The sequence below is a fragment of the Mesocricetus auratus genome, unplaced genomic scaffold (genome assembly GCF_017639785.1).
Source record: "Mesocricetus auratus isolate SY011 unplaced genomic scaffold, BCM_Maur_2.0 Super-Scaffold_15014, whole genome shotgun sequence".
Lineage (NCBI taxonomy): Eukaryota > Metazoa > Chordata > Mammalia > Rodentia > Cricetidae > Mesocricetus > Mesocricetus auratus.
In genome coordinates, this window is record NW_024429186.1 from 15,847,232 (window position 1) to 15,863,971 (window position 16,740).

General features: G+C 50.8%; 1 protein-coding gene across 3 annotated transcripts in view; it reads left to right on the forward strand.

The window, feature by feature from the left end:
- The first annotated feature begins 1,100 nt into the window (after window positions 1-1,100).
- Prima1 (proline rich membrane anchor 1) overlaps window positions 1,101-16,740 on the forward strand; it is a 50,121-nt gene continuing 34,481 nt past the window's right edge. Inside the window, exons 1-3 of one of the 3 annotated variants that reach the window (XR_001196356.3) lie at window positions 1,101-1,551; window positions 2,319-2,442; window positions 7,868-8,003. Coding sequence is in view for 2 of the 3 variants with exons in the window: in XM_013112068.3 (XP_012967522.1) it covers window positions 2,350-2,442; window positions 7,868-8,003 (229 nt within the window). In the remaining variant the exon portion in view is untranslated. Of the gene's footprint in view, window positions 1,552-1,593; window positions 1,710-2,318; window positions 2,443-7,867; window positions 8,004-16,740 lie in introns of those variants that run through there. The other 2 variants (XM_013112068.3, XM_005068372.4) reach the window with 2 other exon arrangements.

Consider the following 16,740-nt stretch of genomic DNA (forward strand, 5'->3'; position numbering starts at 1 on the left):
CCTAGGTCACTTTATCCTGGAAGTCTTTTCCCCAGCTTCCATTCCTCTGCTCTCATCGTGTTCAGGCCCCTGTCTCGGTGACAGTGGAAAATCAAAGTAGGGGCAATGACTGACTGATGTTATTGGCTCCCTTACCTGCCCCTCCCCACTTCATGGAAGGGACAAGGCCTCACTCACATCTGTTGAATAGAACTGGGCGTCCGTGGGGCACGCCAGTCAGGCATGCACTGAGAAGGAAAGGCTCCGATAAAAGAAGTTGCTGGAAAATCGGTCTGAAGCCTGGCTTGCAGAGCGTTTATACTTAAGTGTGGTTTACCTGTGTCTTGGACACAGACAAGAGGAACTAAGCAACTTTTGTTTTAAGCCAGTGAGCTATCATATCTACCCTCCACTTTAAGCCACCGGTTCTCTCACCCAACCCCCCAAGCAGGATTGTCCAGCTCTTGGGGACTTCAGCACGAATTGTCACACCCCCACCTCCAGAGACCATCCATCAGAGTGCTTGTAGAGCACTATCACCAGATGATCAGGGCGCCTCTGTGGCGCCCACAAAGGTTCCTGTGAGGTAGGAGCAACCAGCTCCTTCCTGAAGAACCGACTTGTTGATAATTTTGCCTCAAACCAGAGTTTGCGAGTGGTGGAGGAAAAGGTTCTTTCTCCCTGGGGTGTCGCGCGACTTCCCCCCAAGACTCAGCGGAGTAATGGAGGAGAGTCCTGAAGTCATGACTGCCGAGTGGTGGGAGGTCAGACACATTGCCCTGGAGAGCTAGCTTGTATCCTCCCAGGCCTGCATCCACAGAGACTGCTGGAAAGGGGGGCATCCAGGAGGATGGCGCACAAACCCAGGCCCACTAGTCAGCCTGGGGATGAACTTGAGAGAAGGGCAAGCCAGGAGCAGGATGTCACTGTCGCTGGGAGTCCTCGGCCTCTAGGGTGAATAAATAAATTATTTAGCGCCCAATACACAATAGCCTCGCTAGATGGAGACGAGGAATCACTGCAGCGGCGCTGGCGGCCGCGGTAGCGGGGAGCGCGGGCGGGAGCGCAGCCCGGGAGGGAGGCGGGCGAGGCTCTGGCTCCGCTCACGTCTGTTTTCCTTTTTCGTGCATTATTTATTTCGCCTCCGCCCGCGGCCCTGCTGCCGGAGCGGGCGCTCCGGGCCGGCGCCTCTCGCCCGCTGCCTCCCGAGGGCCCCGGGCATCCCGCGCCCCGGTCAGCCGCGCGGCGCCACCGGGAAGGGCGGGGACCCGGCCGGCGCTGCGACCCGCGGCAGGGCTGGAGAAGGGCTCGCGTGGCCGGCTCCCCAAGGATCCGAGGACACTTTCCCCGCCCTCTGCCTGGGCAGTTCAACCCGGGCCCCGGGCTCGGGGGTGACCGCCTTTCCCGGCCCGCGCGCGGCCAAGCGCAGCCCGGAGCCCCGTGCGAGCGCGCCGCGCCCCGGGTCCCCAGACTAGCTGCCCTGGAGGCCCAAGCGGCGCGCAAACTTTTGCTCCAGCGCCCCGCGCTCTTCCTCTGCGTGTGAAGCCCCCAAGCACCCGCGCAGCCGCCAGGGTGAGCTTGGAGGCCCCGCCTAGAGGGCGGGGGACTGGGGAGGCGGCTGGCTTTAAATGGGGGCCGTCCTGCCGTTGAGAAACAGAGCTGTTGTGTGTGGGGGAACCCTGAGCTCCCTTCCCCGTGTCGAGGATCGGTGGGGGTCGCCGCCAGAAAAGGTGGCGTGAGGCATCGGAGGGGTGCGAGCGGGAATGGGAGCGTTCAGGAAACCTACGCCCACCGGGGAGCAGGAGCTGGAGCTTGGGCGGCCAAGGGGGCGCGTACGGAGGTGCCTAAGTGGCAGTATGCGCAGTGAAGTCCCTGGGGTAGAGAGATTGCACGCAGCGAGTGCTTTGGTGGTACTGTGCATGCAGAGTCTAGGAATGTGCGGGCGGGAGTCGGTGACAGCGCATGGGGGTCACAGTGTGTGCGCGTACAGAGTGGTTTGTAGCCGGGTTTGAAGCTTACTCTTTGTCAGAGTTGTACATGGCGGTTTCTGGGGGCTGTGTGAGGCTCAGTAAGTGTGTTTGAATGTTTCTGGAGGCGGGTATGGGATCAAGGTGTGCACGCAGTATTCTGAGGAGGAGGGGGATGTGCGACAAGATAGGGTGTCAGTTCTGGGATGCACTGAGACTCAGCAAGTGTGCACGCTGGAACGAAGATGAAGGCTTGCTTTGCGCTGGTGCCCCAAAGTGCGGGGCAAGTGAGTTCTCGCCGCGTTCGTACATGAATCGATGCTACTGTGCCTGCATCGTGTCCGTCTGACTCAAGCCTTGCTCCCTTGACAGTTGAGCCCACCAGTGGGCGCCTTGGGTCGAGATGCTCCTCCGGGACCTGGTGCTGCGCCGTGGCTGCTGCTGGCCCTCACTCCTGCTGCACTGTGCGCTGCACCCACTCTGGGGCTTAGTTCAGGTGAGTTGGGTAGAGACCTCCTGGGAAGGAGGTGGGGTCACTTCAGAGTGCATCCCGTAGCCACCTACTGACTGGTCCTGAGGGACAGTTGGGGAGAAAAAAAACTGGTCAACTACTGCATGCTCTGACTCCAAAAAGACAAACTTCATAAGGAGCCTCAGTTTTGGCCTAACAGCCTGCAGGACCGAACTGGCACAGAAAGGTTCTGAGATCTCATAGTATCCTCTACTGCAGCATTTGGGGAAAGAAACAAACTTAAAAAGAAAAAGGATCCCCCTATGGTTCCTTGTTTCCTACTACAGATCCCACCCCTAAACTTCCAATTAGCCTTCCTACTGGGGTGGGGGCTGTGCTCCTTGTAAGTTGTGGCCAGGGAGGTGGATGAATTAACACATACCAAACATCTGTCAAGACGACCTGAGGACAAATCCCTCACCTTTGGTCCCCTGGTCTCCCAGGCAGAGACTAAGCACCAACTGCAGTTACTCCTTAAGGCAGGGAGAGGGTTGGATGGGGAGAAGGATGCTCTCTCGTCCTGCCCAAGTTCCCATGCCCAGCTCTGTCCTTCACCAGCTAAGTGACTGAACGACATGCAGAAGCTCTCAGAGTCTGGATTTCTCCTTTCTTACTGCTGTGGATTCAGAACTTGTTTGCTGGGTACATCTCCTAGACCATAGGAAACATGGTTAGAAGCTGACCTTGCTGTTACTGGGATGTAAGGTGCTACCAATCTTGCCATCCACTGGGCAGACACCTCCATCTCCATCACCTTCTAGAGGCACCCCACACCCAGCACAGTTCAACGCTTCTGCTTTCTCTGCTCTGGTCTGCCTCTGGCTTATGATTGCTTTGTTTAAACTTGCTGTGTCCTCAGGACTCAGAGTTGTCAGTTCTCAACATTGAGACTAGGTCCCTCGGCTCAATTTCTATCCGGGCTCTGTTGCTGAATTCACCTGTCTGTGCATGTGTATGCCTCCTTCCTTGTCTTCCCAAAGACCTTTCAGTTAGGACCGAGAGAACACTAGTAATATTGCTAGCTGCCCTGTGTGTTAGAGACGGTCTAAAGAGAAGAGTTACAACCACCTGCCCTACCCATTAGGACTAATGCAACAAAACAAAACAAAACAAAACGTAGCTCTGTGTGTCCTGCAGGCAGGCAGTTTTTTACAAAAGCAATTGTGCGAGTGTGTTTCGGATTCTCAAACTCAATACAAATCAATTCTCATGAAAATCAATTAGAAAAGAGTCCTCCAGTTAAATAGAATGGGCAAGATCTTGGCTTGAAGCTCTGGAAAATTAATCTACAAATGATAGGGGCAGAGAGAGCAGGGGAAAGGAAGGGGGCCTGGGAATGAATGGGTTTTGTTTTTAGCAGGAGATTCGGGAAGGAACACAGGATGGAGGAGGAAGCTCACAAGGCCATGCGTTCCTATTTAAGTGGAGAGGATGAACTTGTCAGGTCACAGGAGTTTTCCTGACTTAGAGAAAGAGCTCGGAGCCATTGCTGCTTCCACGAGCATTCTTCCTAAGAATCCTCTAGAGGGTTAAAGGATAGGCCTGATACAACTGTCTTCTGATTAATGGACCAGTTGATGAAGGAAGAAACCTGGGTCCCTCGTGTGGCGGGTTCCTCCCTTGAAACTGTCGGAAACCTCAGGCTGTGGCAGGATGATAAGACACAGAGTCGCTTAAGTCCAATGGCACTTTAATTGCCAAAGGTTGGTGGGAGTGTTCCTTAACCCTCCTCCCCGTTTAATGTGTCTGCAATGGAGCTTTTGTGATTTCGGGTTCTTCCAAGTTCACTTCAGTTGATTCTTTTTTTCTTGTAAGGGAAGAGGATGACAGGCTGGCAGATTTATTAGGTGTGACAGGAGTGTGTCTCATCAAGTTACTGTGGTGCTGGCCCATCTCCTTAAAAGATGCCAGAAGCCATCATCCTTGTGGGTTACTTGTCTACAGCCAGTGCCAGAGAGACAGGCTTGGATCTGGCCCTTATGCGCCTCTGTGTGCTAGCATGAAGCAAAGCTCTCCCAGACCCAGTAGAAGCTGCTGAGTCCTCCACTTAACTCCCCCGGCTTGCGTTTTCCAGCATAGCGTTTACCAGGTGCCTCCTGGATGACAGGTTGTGTGTCAAGTGGTTTAGTGAGTGGTCCCTGTCCTTGTGGCACTGACAGACTGTGCTGGTGAGGTCATCAAACAAGTTACTGCCGACAAAAGCTCTCAGGAGGAGCAAATGGCTTAGACCTGGAAAGGGAGATCAAGAAACCTCCCACTGAGGTGTCACCACTAGATGGTAAAGCACCTTGACAGAGGGGACAGGCTGAAGCCAAGGGCAAGAATGAGACATGGAAAGACCCAGGGAGAAGAGGAGCAGGCAAGCCTCTGACCACTTTCAAGTTGAGATTTGATCCCTGGACTCCTAAGAACAATGGAGCGATCAAAGTCAGACATGACAGCATCTCAGATTGTCACTTTAGACATTCTGATTCCAGGGCACAAGACCCTAAGGGGCAAAGAGGCCTACGGTGAGAGCAGGGTTACCATATTGAGCAGATACAAAGCCTGTTTTCACTTTTAGCATGAGTATATTCTGTACAATACTGGGGGCATTTGTCAGCTGCAATGTAGTTTAGTGTATATCCACCATTCAAATTTAACCAGGCAGTTTCCCTAGCAATATTAGGTAAAACGCATGGATACCTGGTGTAGGGCAGTAACAGAGGAAATGGAGAGAGGCAGGTAAATTCTGGACATGTTTAGGAGGCAGCATCCACACTGGATGTGAGAGCCACACAAATTGGCCTTGAATCTAACTCCAATTTCGGGACATGGGCAAAATGCAGCCAAATTCTCAGCCAGAATATCCCATGAATGACCTCTAGACCTGTTCCCAATAAAGTCCCTATTTGCCTCTGTCCACATTTCTGTCCCCTTGCTTCCTGATAGTAGGCACAATGTGACCAGTAACATCAACCTCCTGCTGCTGGGCATTTCCTACCATGAACTGTCCCTGGGGCTGTGAATCAAACTGAACTCTTCCCAACAAATGAGAAAAGTACCTAAGACAAGCATCAGAGGGTCACAGGGCTCTGGAGAGTGTTGGGTTAGATGCTGAGCCCATTATTTAGGCTGACCCCTCTCTCACCTATTGTATGGCTAATAAGCTTCCCATATCTGTCCTCCTTGTGAAGGGAAGACAGCGTGTTGCTAACAGGGCTTAGCATGCGTGCCACTTGCTCAGTATGAATACAACACAGGACACTTGTCTTCCCCGAGACACCTGTAGTTTCTTGTGAGGAGACAGACAGTATAAAACAGCAGGGGGACTTGCCCCAAAGAGGAATGTTTACAAGCTGAAGGGAAAGCAGGGATCAGGGAGGCCCAAGTTGGGCTACAGGGACAGCTTGTCCCAGACAGTTGTGATTGTGTAAGAAAGGGTTTTGAAAGGTGAAGAGAACCCTGTTGGTGGACAAAGGGCCCAATGGATGGAGACTTATCAGTCTTAGGCCCATGCAGAAGAACCTATGGAGGGCTGGAGATTGCTCTTCCAGGGGTCCTGAGTTCAATTCCCAGCAACCACATGGCGGCTCACAACCATCTACAATTCAATCTGGTGTCTTCTTCTGGCATGTAGGCAGAACACTGTATATGTAATAAATAAATCTTTAAAAAAAAAGAACCTATGGAAACTCCAGTGGGGCCCAGCTAGAGCCCACCCCATGGCAAGAAGGACAGCCAGCTCAGACTTGACCCTTCTGTGAGCACAGGTTGTTGAGCGGTTGTTCACTTGGGTCTTAGTGGAGTCTTCACACGAGAGACGAGGATCCACTGATTTTTCCAATGTAACGAGCGAGCGCCTTCATTTCTTCCTCCTTCAGTCTTGAAAAATTGGTCTCAATTTTCTTGCCTGTCATTTGATCACATTAAACACCCTCATAGATCTGTACCCTTATATCCTCTCATAAAAAAAAAAGAAAAAAAAAGAATAGGTTATTGTGTCAGGCCAGGTCTTTCTGAACTTGCCTGCATGGAGATTGGGATAATAATTGCTTTGCCTGGGCATGGTATGAAGTTGCCACGCTCAAGCTCCAGTCTTAGACCATGATGATCTAGAGCAGGGCAGGGGTCAGGCTGCTTGGGGGAGGGACTCAGACATTGAGTCATGTCAATGCAGGAATGAAGGAAGTGCATACTCTAAGAATACTCCCTTCCCGTGGAGACAGGGCTGCCTTCCAGTGTCAGAAACATAGTCAGTAGCCCTTTAAAATACCAAGAGGTGATCTGTAGAAGCCTGTTGGCCTCTTAGATATATTGAGTCGCATCCACCCTGACATCCATTATGCAGCTGCTGTGCCTCCAAGTACAAAGGGAGTATCCAGTCCTGTGCCTCCTCTCACACAACTGAGGGACTCCAGGGGACCCACCTGTCTAACCCGGGGTTCTCAGGCTGGCTCTCTCTGTGATTGACTGGAAGACTAAAGTAAAACACCTCAGGCTCCTCTTCCCTGCAAAAGTCTCAGTTCACAGGTCCTAAGGCTAAGACAGGAATGTACCGGAGCTGACTGGGAGTTTCAGGACACAGCTAGCATGAGGAGCCACGGTTGATCACAACCTTCCGTAGCCGACATCAAGAAGCAGAGACCCATCCTAGGAAGATCCCAGGCCCAGACCTGTGAGGCACAGGTTCTGGTCCAGTCTTTGATGTTTGTTCATTCAATGGCCAGCTCTCTGGGAATTCTGGACCCTTCCCTTGGGTGTTGGTTTAAATCGTGAGAGGGAAGTCAAGGCCTAGCCCTGTCCTGGCATAGCTTACAGTCCCACAGCGAAGACAGCTGGAACTAAGTAGCAGAAATGAGACCTGATACCAAGGAACCTCTGAGAAGGAGATTCAGCCTGGCCAGGGAGTGGTGACACCGTGGGCCAGGTGGGTAGCATTCCAGCCATCAGGACAATATATGCAATGGCCAGGGATGGCAGGAGGATATAGGAGGGAGAGACGGATGCATAGAGGTTGCCAAGTAATAAGGAAGCACTTGGGAGGGGCGCCGGGGGAACTGGATGATTTGGTAGATGTGTCCCCACAAACTACTCAAATGCTACCAGAGAACACCAGAAGATTATCCTGTCCTTTGATCATATAGGATGTAGACCAAGGACCAGACAGGTGGTTCCCTCCCCAGATGGGGGACCCTGCTCTACACAGATATAGAAAAGTTGGATGAGCTGTGACTAGAAACAGGGTCTAGCCTATGCTGTCTAGCTGCCACTCTCTGGGTATAAACCCTTTGACTCCTGTCTATTCTACATGCTTTGGTCTTAATGAAGAATCCCACGTTGTGGCCTGGAAAGGACTTGGGCCAGGCTCAGTTCAGCTTCTAGCTGCCTCGTGGCCTCCTATGTCTCCTTGCTGTGTCTGTATCTGCAGGTGACACATGCTGAGCCCCAGAAGTCTTGTTCTAAGGTGACTGACAGCTGCCAACACATCTGCCAGTGCCGGCCCCCACCCCCTCTGCCCCCTCCGCCTCCACCTCCGCCACCTCCCAGACTCCTCTCCGCCCCAGGTAAGTGAAGGCTCATTCATTGGTTTTATTGGGAGGGTACTCTGTATGTTTTTCTGTGCCTGGGAAGAGCTGATGAGCAAGATGAGATGGAGGACAGCTCTGTCTTCTTTGTAATTTTCCACTGGCCGAGCGGGAGGGAAGCCAAGGCCCAACTTTCCCCTGCAGTCTGCAGAGCGATGCTCCCCCAGAATGCTCCTGTGAGATGGAGAAGGGCGCTTCTCCATCCGTTAATCGGATAAAAGTCAATCTCCATTTGATAAGTGACCCAGCCTGGAATGTTCCGAAGGCCAGATCTTTAAAGGGGTCAGCTGCTGGGTATGATCTTAAATACCCCAGCCATACAGTTTTAATTTTCAAATCTGATGCCTGTTTAAGGAGGCAGCTAGGCTAGCACCAAAGACAAAGACCTGGGAGCCTCTTGGGCTGGCCTCCTCCCTGGGTGACTGCATCTCTGAACAATTCAACTGCTGGGTCATGCAAACAAAGGAACACTTCTTCAGCCAGAAATGGCCTCAGCCCCGACTTCGGCACAGTTAAGTTTCCTGCTTCAAGTGGTGGTTCCTGAGATCTCTAGAGAAGATTCTGAGCTGTAGATGGGTCCCTCCAGGCTTGCCCTGTAGCGTGTCTATGCTCATTTTGTGTCTCCACTGAATTAGCTTTGGGTGTATTTTAAATAACCCCGATGAGGTTTCATCCCTGCCAGGCTGCATGTCCAGCCTCTTGGTATCCAGTTGGCAATACAGTGTTCAGGGCCATCTTTGCAGTTTGTATGTATGTATAGATTCCTTCCTTTTTATGGGTACCCTGTGACCTCGTGCTTCTAGGAGTGTAACCCCAAATAACATATTTACAGCCTCTCTAGCTTACTTTACATCTATGAGTCAGAGCTTTTGGGGTGGGGCTTAGCATGATCTGAAGTCACTCAGCTGCAGGTTTGAGTGAGAACCGAATCCCATCAGGTCCTCTGCTCAGTTCTCTTTCTATCCCCGGATGCTCTCTGACTTGACAATCCTGAGAGACCCCGTCTGCTTGTGCCCAGGGCTGGCCTTCGATACTTGTCCCTGGAGATGTCACCTTCCTTTCCAGAGACATCCTCTCCACCCAGTCTCTGGTCCCCAGGCCTGAGGGGATCTAATAGCTTCACACATTCAGCCAGGGTCCCTTCAACTCCTTGTGTTGCCACCTGCAATGGACACAGGGGAGGCTTGTCTTGTCTTTTTGTGATCACCCAGCTCTACAGAGGGCATCACATCAGCAACCCACAGGATGGCCTATGAAAATATGGAAATGGTTCTCCAGGGACACTGGAAATTCCCAAGCAGGATTCTACCCCTAAAATTCAAATTAGCCTTCCTACTGTCTTCAATCTGGGATGGGGGCTGTGCTTTTTGTAAGTAGTGGCTGGAGAAGTGGATAAATTATTCCCACATGGTCCACATTCATGCAGGACCTGGTCTTTGTAAGATAAGTGGAACTGTCCTGGGTTGATGGGGGTTGTGTGGAGAAGACATCCAACCAGACGACAGCATGGACAAAGGCTGGGCAAAGTCTTGGAGACAGGACTGTGCGAGACCCATCTTCCTTCAGTGTAAGCATCTTCATCCATTTTCCATTACTATAAGACCGTACCTGAGGCCTGGTGGTTTACACAGGAAAAGCTTTATGTTGGCTGGAAGCAGTGTCTGGTAAGGAAGAGCCGCCTGCTGTTTCATGCCATGGTGGACCAAAGGGCAGACAGACGTGTGCAAATGTGAGCAGAACAAAGTCAGAACTAGCTGCTTTTGGGGCTTATCCATTCCAGAGAGAATCCATCTAGTGTCTCAATCCATCATTAGTCCCTCTTTAAGGCACCACCTTCACGTGTCACTGTGTTGACAGCCAACCAAGTCTTAACACAAGTTTTGCTGGGGCAAATGACCCCAAATCACAGCAGGGGTGGCCGAGGGACAGATCTTCTGTGTCTGTGGGCCTCCAAGGCTTGGGTGAGCAAGTCACATCCCATCCTGTGAATCATGGCTCACCAGTTTCCCTACATCCAAGCATCACCTCTCATCTGCCTGCGTTTTCCTGGGAACATTCACCCCTGCTTCCATAGACGGGCTTTGTAAAGGTCATAAAGGAGAAACCAGGACCACTTGCTTAGACAGAAGGCGCCCATAGAAACAAGTCCAGGGGAAACAAAGCGGTGCTTTGTGCTGTTAATCAGAGGGCTTGTAAGAGAATCAGAAAGCGCATGTTATGTTGGCAGTGGTCCGGCCATTACAGATTGTGTGTTAGCCCCTGTCACGGTAACAAAACACCTGAGATAATCACCTTACTAACCAGACTCGGTGTCAGAGGGTTCAGGGTATGGTTGCTTGACCCTGGGCGTCAGCACACAGTCTATTATGGTAGGAGTGAACAGTGGAGGAGACCTGTTCATATTCTGACTACCAACGGGGTAAGCAAGGAAAGGCCTGGGACTATAGAATCCCCTTAAAGGTCACAGCTCTAATGACTTAACTTCTTCCTACAAGGCCCCACCTCCTAAATGTCCCTCTCTTCCCAGCTGTGCCACAGACTGGGCACCCAGCCTTCAACATGTGGCCCTTGGAGGGCATTCAGGATCCAAACTGTAAGACCTTCAGTGTGTTGGAGCCTGCATGCTTTCTAAAGCCTACAGTACTGCAGGGACAGGGACCCATCTTTTGGGACACTGCCTGGACAGCAGTGAGCCAACAGAGATGTTAGGTAGGCGAATGGCGGGCCACCGCACCCTCTGCTCAGAGACATCAACAACCCAGAGTATGTGTTAGCATTTATCTGTCAGACAAGAGTGTGGGGTGTCTTGAGATTATTTGATGCTCGACGCATTAAAGCAGGCTGGGTGCTGCAGAAAAGGGAGTTGAGGGCAGCGAGGGAGCTGAGCTGTGGGAGGGAAGAGGCTTCTGGATGAGAAGATAGTCGTGTGGTTGTAACAACAGCAGGGTGCTTAGCAGCAGCAGGAATGACTCTTGTCTGTAATGGATTTTGATTGTAATTGCCCTCCTTCACCCTCTCATGTTCTATCCAGTTCTCGCTGGGTTCCACGACCAGCTGGTCACTTTCTGCCTTTCACACCTTTGGTCGGTATTTGTTGGTGTCCCAGTGAGTTTCGTGATGGTCACTTGCAGAAGCATGGGTGAGAGGTTATTCCCAGGAGCATAGGCAACTTGTCAGGGACTACATCACTTTCTCCCTCAACAAATATTAACTGCCGATAGATCCTTGGGGAAAGAGTGGGACTGCGTAAGCCCTTTCCTCCTCTTTGACAGAATATTGAAAAGCCCAGTCTTGTGCAGACAATCATAGGTGCTGGGAGCTCAAGAATGCCACAGCCACGTCGTGCCCAGAAGATAGCATTCCACAGCACTCCACTCCTCCGTTGGCACTTACGTTATTTCTACCCCACATGAACCTTAGAGGAAGCCATAAAAATGGTTCACCCAGGGCCAAACACTCAATGCTTATTCTCATTGCAATAATTGCTACTGATAGCAACAAAAAAGCTTCTCCCATTGTCATTTACATAAATATTTAGAAGGCACTTGTGCTGATACATAGTATCTATTTAGCAAAAAAAACCCAAACAAACAAACAAACAAACAAACAAAAAACCAATAGCAGTAGCTTGTGGCTGCCTCATGATGGTCTAAGACATGGGCTTTTGACCTCGTTTACAGCACCAAACCCTGTTTCCTTCCAGTGGGCAGTCCTCAGTTCCAAGCAGAAAGTGGTGGTTACCCCTGTAACAGTCATGCCACTGTCACACTAGTAGGCACTTGTGGCATTTTCACACATATGTGTCATTGCACTTTGTCCTTATTGTCTCTATCCCCACGGCCATCTCTCTTCCTCTTCTTTCCAGAGACACTTCTGGGAGTGACCTCTGCAATACGAAAGTTAGAGAGAAAGGTGATAGAGCCTTTTAGCCCATGAATCAGAAAGTGGCAGCATTCGATCTGCTGTATCTGTGGATTCAAACAATGACAGTCTGGGATTCTCTTTATCTCTCTCCTGTCTTTCAGTCCTGGTCTCTCTCTATCCCTCTGTTGTCCCGATGGCTCTAAGCTCCAGGATCCCCTCCACACCTCAGGTTCTAGGCATCTGTGGCTGCAGCGCATCCCTGGGAAATCATTTTAGAAAGAAGAAGCTGGAGAGACCAGCTGGACTCAGAGGCTAACGGGATGCTACTGAGGAAAGACCGTCCAGTCCCCATAGGGGATTTAAGTCAAGAGAACTTTCCTCAGGCCTCAGCCCTGACCGGAAAGCTCCTGGCTTACGGCTGCTAGTTGACAGGATCTCTGAAGGAGACTCTGCCTTAGAGATGGGTTGGTCTAGTTTCACCCGTGAAATGTCTGTGATGGTGTCTCCATCTTCTACCACATGGGAGGGAGAGAGGACTTAAGAAGGAAGTGGGGAGGCTTGGGGCTGACAGGACAGGGAGCAGCTGTCTCAGAGGCACAAAGGCTGCCTAGAGTAGACAGCACAGGGAGAGAGACAAGCCTTGGTGCAGACCCAGTGGAAGTAATGATCAGAAGCCCTGGCGGGGATCCGTGGGTGGCCCTCATGTGACTGAGAAGACCTCCTTCACCATCCAAACATCGCTCAGCCACTACCTTGTTGCTCAGGGTGACACGTTCATCCCAGTTTACCCAAGACTCTCCTGGGCCCCAAAAGTCTCCTGCTGTGGAAACTCCTCAGTCATGGGTCCCTGGCAAAGGCAAGGTGAATTTAAAAACTGTCTTCTGTTATGTTCATTTGGGGGTACTTATTTCATATGGTCCTAAGAATGGGCTTGCCCTGTATTCTGCAGGGCCCAGCTCTGTGCCACTGTCAAAACACCCGTCACCCTTCTGCCACTAGGAAGGTGTCTAGACATAGTTCTTGTGATACAGAGGGTTGTGTGTGGGAGAGCGAGTGCGTGAGCAAGTGGATGAGTGAGGAGGGAGGGAGGGAGGGAGAGAGGGAGGGAGGGAGAGAGGGAGGGAGGGAGGGAGGGAGAGAGGGAGGGAGAGAGGGAGGGAGGGAGGGAGGGAGGGAGAGAGGGAGGGAGAGAGGGAGGGAGGGAGGGAAGGAATTTGTTGAGACAGTATGTAGTCCAGGCTAGCCTCAAATTTGAGATCTTCTGCCTCCACTTTCTGTGTTTCTGTGTGCTGGGATTACAAACGTGTACCCCATGCCTGGCATGCCATGGAGGATTCTTGAACAGCTTCTTTATTTGTTGCCAACTTGTTCTTTGTGCTCCATGTGTAACATAGGTCGAAGGGCACCTCCCTGGGGGCTCACCCTTAGTGAGTTTGTGAGCTATAGCCACAGCGGGTCCAGAGCAGGGTCCTCAGAAGCCCCTGGGAAGCTGTCTCAGAAGATGCTGAACTTTATCCCCAGGATCCCTCACTCAGTAGGTCAGCATGGGGCCTAAAACCTGGATTCCTCACTCACTTTCACATGAGGCTGATTCTTAGCCCTGGGGGAGGGCACTTTGAGAAGCAGAGCCCGAAGGATGAGTTAAATCTAAGGACTTTGGAGACCCACCAGGCCCTGTCCCTCAGCTCTGTGCTGTCAGGCCAGCTGAAGACTGGAGACACTACAGGCCACCCTGGGCAAGCTCCATGCCACGCCAAAGGTGGTGTCACAGAGCTGTGACTCAGAGCCTGGCTTTACTGCCCTCTAGACCTTGGTTCACTAGCCACATGAGTGGCTGGGGCTCCTTAGCTTCTGTGAACCAGGAGAAGTAGCTGACCCTGTCACACATGGGTGGTAACATGGTCTCTGTGTAACATGAACTCCATGGAGAGTCTGGAACCCAGTTACCACTCAGCAAGCAGCAGCCAACAAATGTGAGGGCGAGGCTGGGGGATGGTAAGGAGCTTGCTGCCAAGTCTGACAGCCTGAGTTTGATTCACAAGGCAGAAAGAGAAACTGGCTCTGTGAGATGGCCTCTGACCTCTACACATACATCACTCACACACTCACTCACACATACATTCTCACACTCACACTCACATACACATACTCAACTCACACACACATATACACACTCACACATACTCACACACTCACATACACACACTCACATATACACACACACTCATACATACACACACTCACACACTCACATACACACACACTCACTCATACACTCTCATTCACACACATACTCACTGACACACTCACATACACATATCAACTCACCCACACTCACACACTCACACATATACTCACACTCACACACATACTCACATACACACTCACACACACTCACACATATACTCTCACACTCACATACACACTCACACTCACATACATATTCAATACACACTCACACACTCACACTCACTCACACTCACACTCACACACACATACTCACTAACACACTCACATACACATACTCAACTCACACTCACACCTATACTCATACTCACATACACACTCACACATACACTCACACTCACTGACACACACTCACACACTTACACTCACTCACACTCACACACACATACTCACCAACACACTCACATACACATACTCAACTCACACTCATACATACACTCACACTCACATACTCACATACACACTCATACACATTCACTCACACTCACGGACACACATTTACACACTCACACACTCACTCACAATACACTCTCACACTCTCACACACTCATACACACTCACACATACACTCACACACTCACACATGCTCACACTCACTCACACTCACACTCACTCATACACACTCACACATACACTCACACTCACACACTCACACATACTCAACTCACACATACACACTCACACACATACTCACACACTCACACACACATACTCAACTCACACATACACACTCACTCACAACTCACACACATGTAATATAACTTTCATTAAGGTTAAACTGGGAATAATTGTTCACACACCTGCAATTCCAGTCCCTGGGAGGCACAGGCAGAAACATCAGAAGTTCCGGGTCATCCTTAACTATACAGTGAGTTCAAGGCCAGCCTGGGCTATGAGAGAACCTCTCTCAAAAAGGAATTATTAAGGCTGACAATTGTAGTAATCTTAGGCCACTAACCATCAGATTGGCAGTGGTCTAAATAGGATTCTGGAACCTGACTGAGGATTAACTTGAGATGGAGTGGGCTCATAACATCCCACAAGTGTTAAGATTCCACAAGTCTTCAGCATAAAGGAAAAAGGGCTCTGAGAGGTCCATTTCCTACCCTTCTAGGATAGTCCTTTCCAGCCTACCATCCTCAGAGTCAAGTGGGGTCCCCGCCCTCCATGATGGTATTTCCAGTAGGTGTTGGGGGACAATAGCCAGGCAAAGCCCATGGCAGCCACCAGAACTGAGAACCTGAGTTTGCTTTGAAAATGTGTACCAGCCCTCAAGGAAAAGCATGCCCAACCCCTCTATGAGCCGGCCTTCAAGGCAGACAGGCCAGAAATAGCTATGGTAGAGCAGAGGCGTGAGCCGACGTGTCCACAGAGCCCAATGACTTCAAAGCACTGGGATAGATTTTATTTCTGCATTTATCTTATTCTTACACAAATCAGAAGAGAGGTTAAATGACTCCCCAAAGGCCACATAGTGGTGATGGATCTGGGAATGGCGTCGCTTGAGTCCCTTATGCGCCAAGAGCCATGTATTAACAGAAAGATTCCAGTTAAGCTGTGAAAGTTCTAGAATGTTTTATTTTTGAGGCAAGGTCTCACAATGCAGGCAATGTTGTTCACGAACTGTAGGTCCTCCTCCTTCCAGTTTTCCAGGTAATGAGTTTGCATGCATGTACCACCATGCTTAGCTAGAATGCCCCCATCCTGCCTTAAACACTGGAAAGAAGATGACATTTACTCCCCTGGTCCTGCAGGCAGGAGCTCTGCCAGCCCTCAGACACTCCTTTGTAGTAGCAGCATTTTCTTCACAATGTCATTATCTTCACTTTGTCTGAACAGACCAGAGCTTCAGAAGGGGAGAGCTGCCTGTTCCAGGCTGCCCAGCTGGAAGGGCCAGCCTGCCTTTGAGGGGTTCACATTAATTCATGCATACCTCACCCCACCCCAGTCCTATCCCCGCTTCAAATGGCTGCAGAACAAGCTACCTCAGTAGATGACCCACAGACGGGTTGTTACCTCCCTCCCCAGATTACAGGGACCACTGATCCCTCCAGGATGCTCTCCCTGTGTGCCTTCTATGAAGTTGTAGTTAACTGCCCGGGGCTGGGTCATTCCAAAGACTTGCTCTCTCAGGTCTCACTGTTGATGGTGGCTTGGGTCACTTGGACAGGTCCTCAGCTGGGCCATCCTCTAGAACACCTGCACATGAGGTCACCAGGTGGTCCAGGCTTCCTCACCACATGGAGGCCAAGATGAAGGTTGCAAGGCAGGCAGGAGGCACATCGTTTTTGATGGTGTGGCTGAGAAAGACATACACACTGTGCCTGTTGTGTCCTGTTCCATAGAGCTGGCTTATCTTACTAAGGAGGGTCAGAGGGTTCACTTACTTCTTTTTCTCTTCTCTTCTCTCTCTCTCTCTCTCTCTCTCTCTCTCTCTCTCTCTCTCTCTCTCTCTCTCTCTCTCTCTCTCTCTCTCTCTTTCTCTTTCTCTTTCTCTCTCTCTTTCTCAGGACCTTGCACATGCCAGGCAAATGACCTCACCCAGCTACATCCCGAGCCCTTGTTTTTTTTTTTTGTTTGTTTGTTTTATTTTTTTTTAGATAGG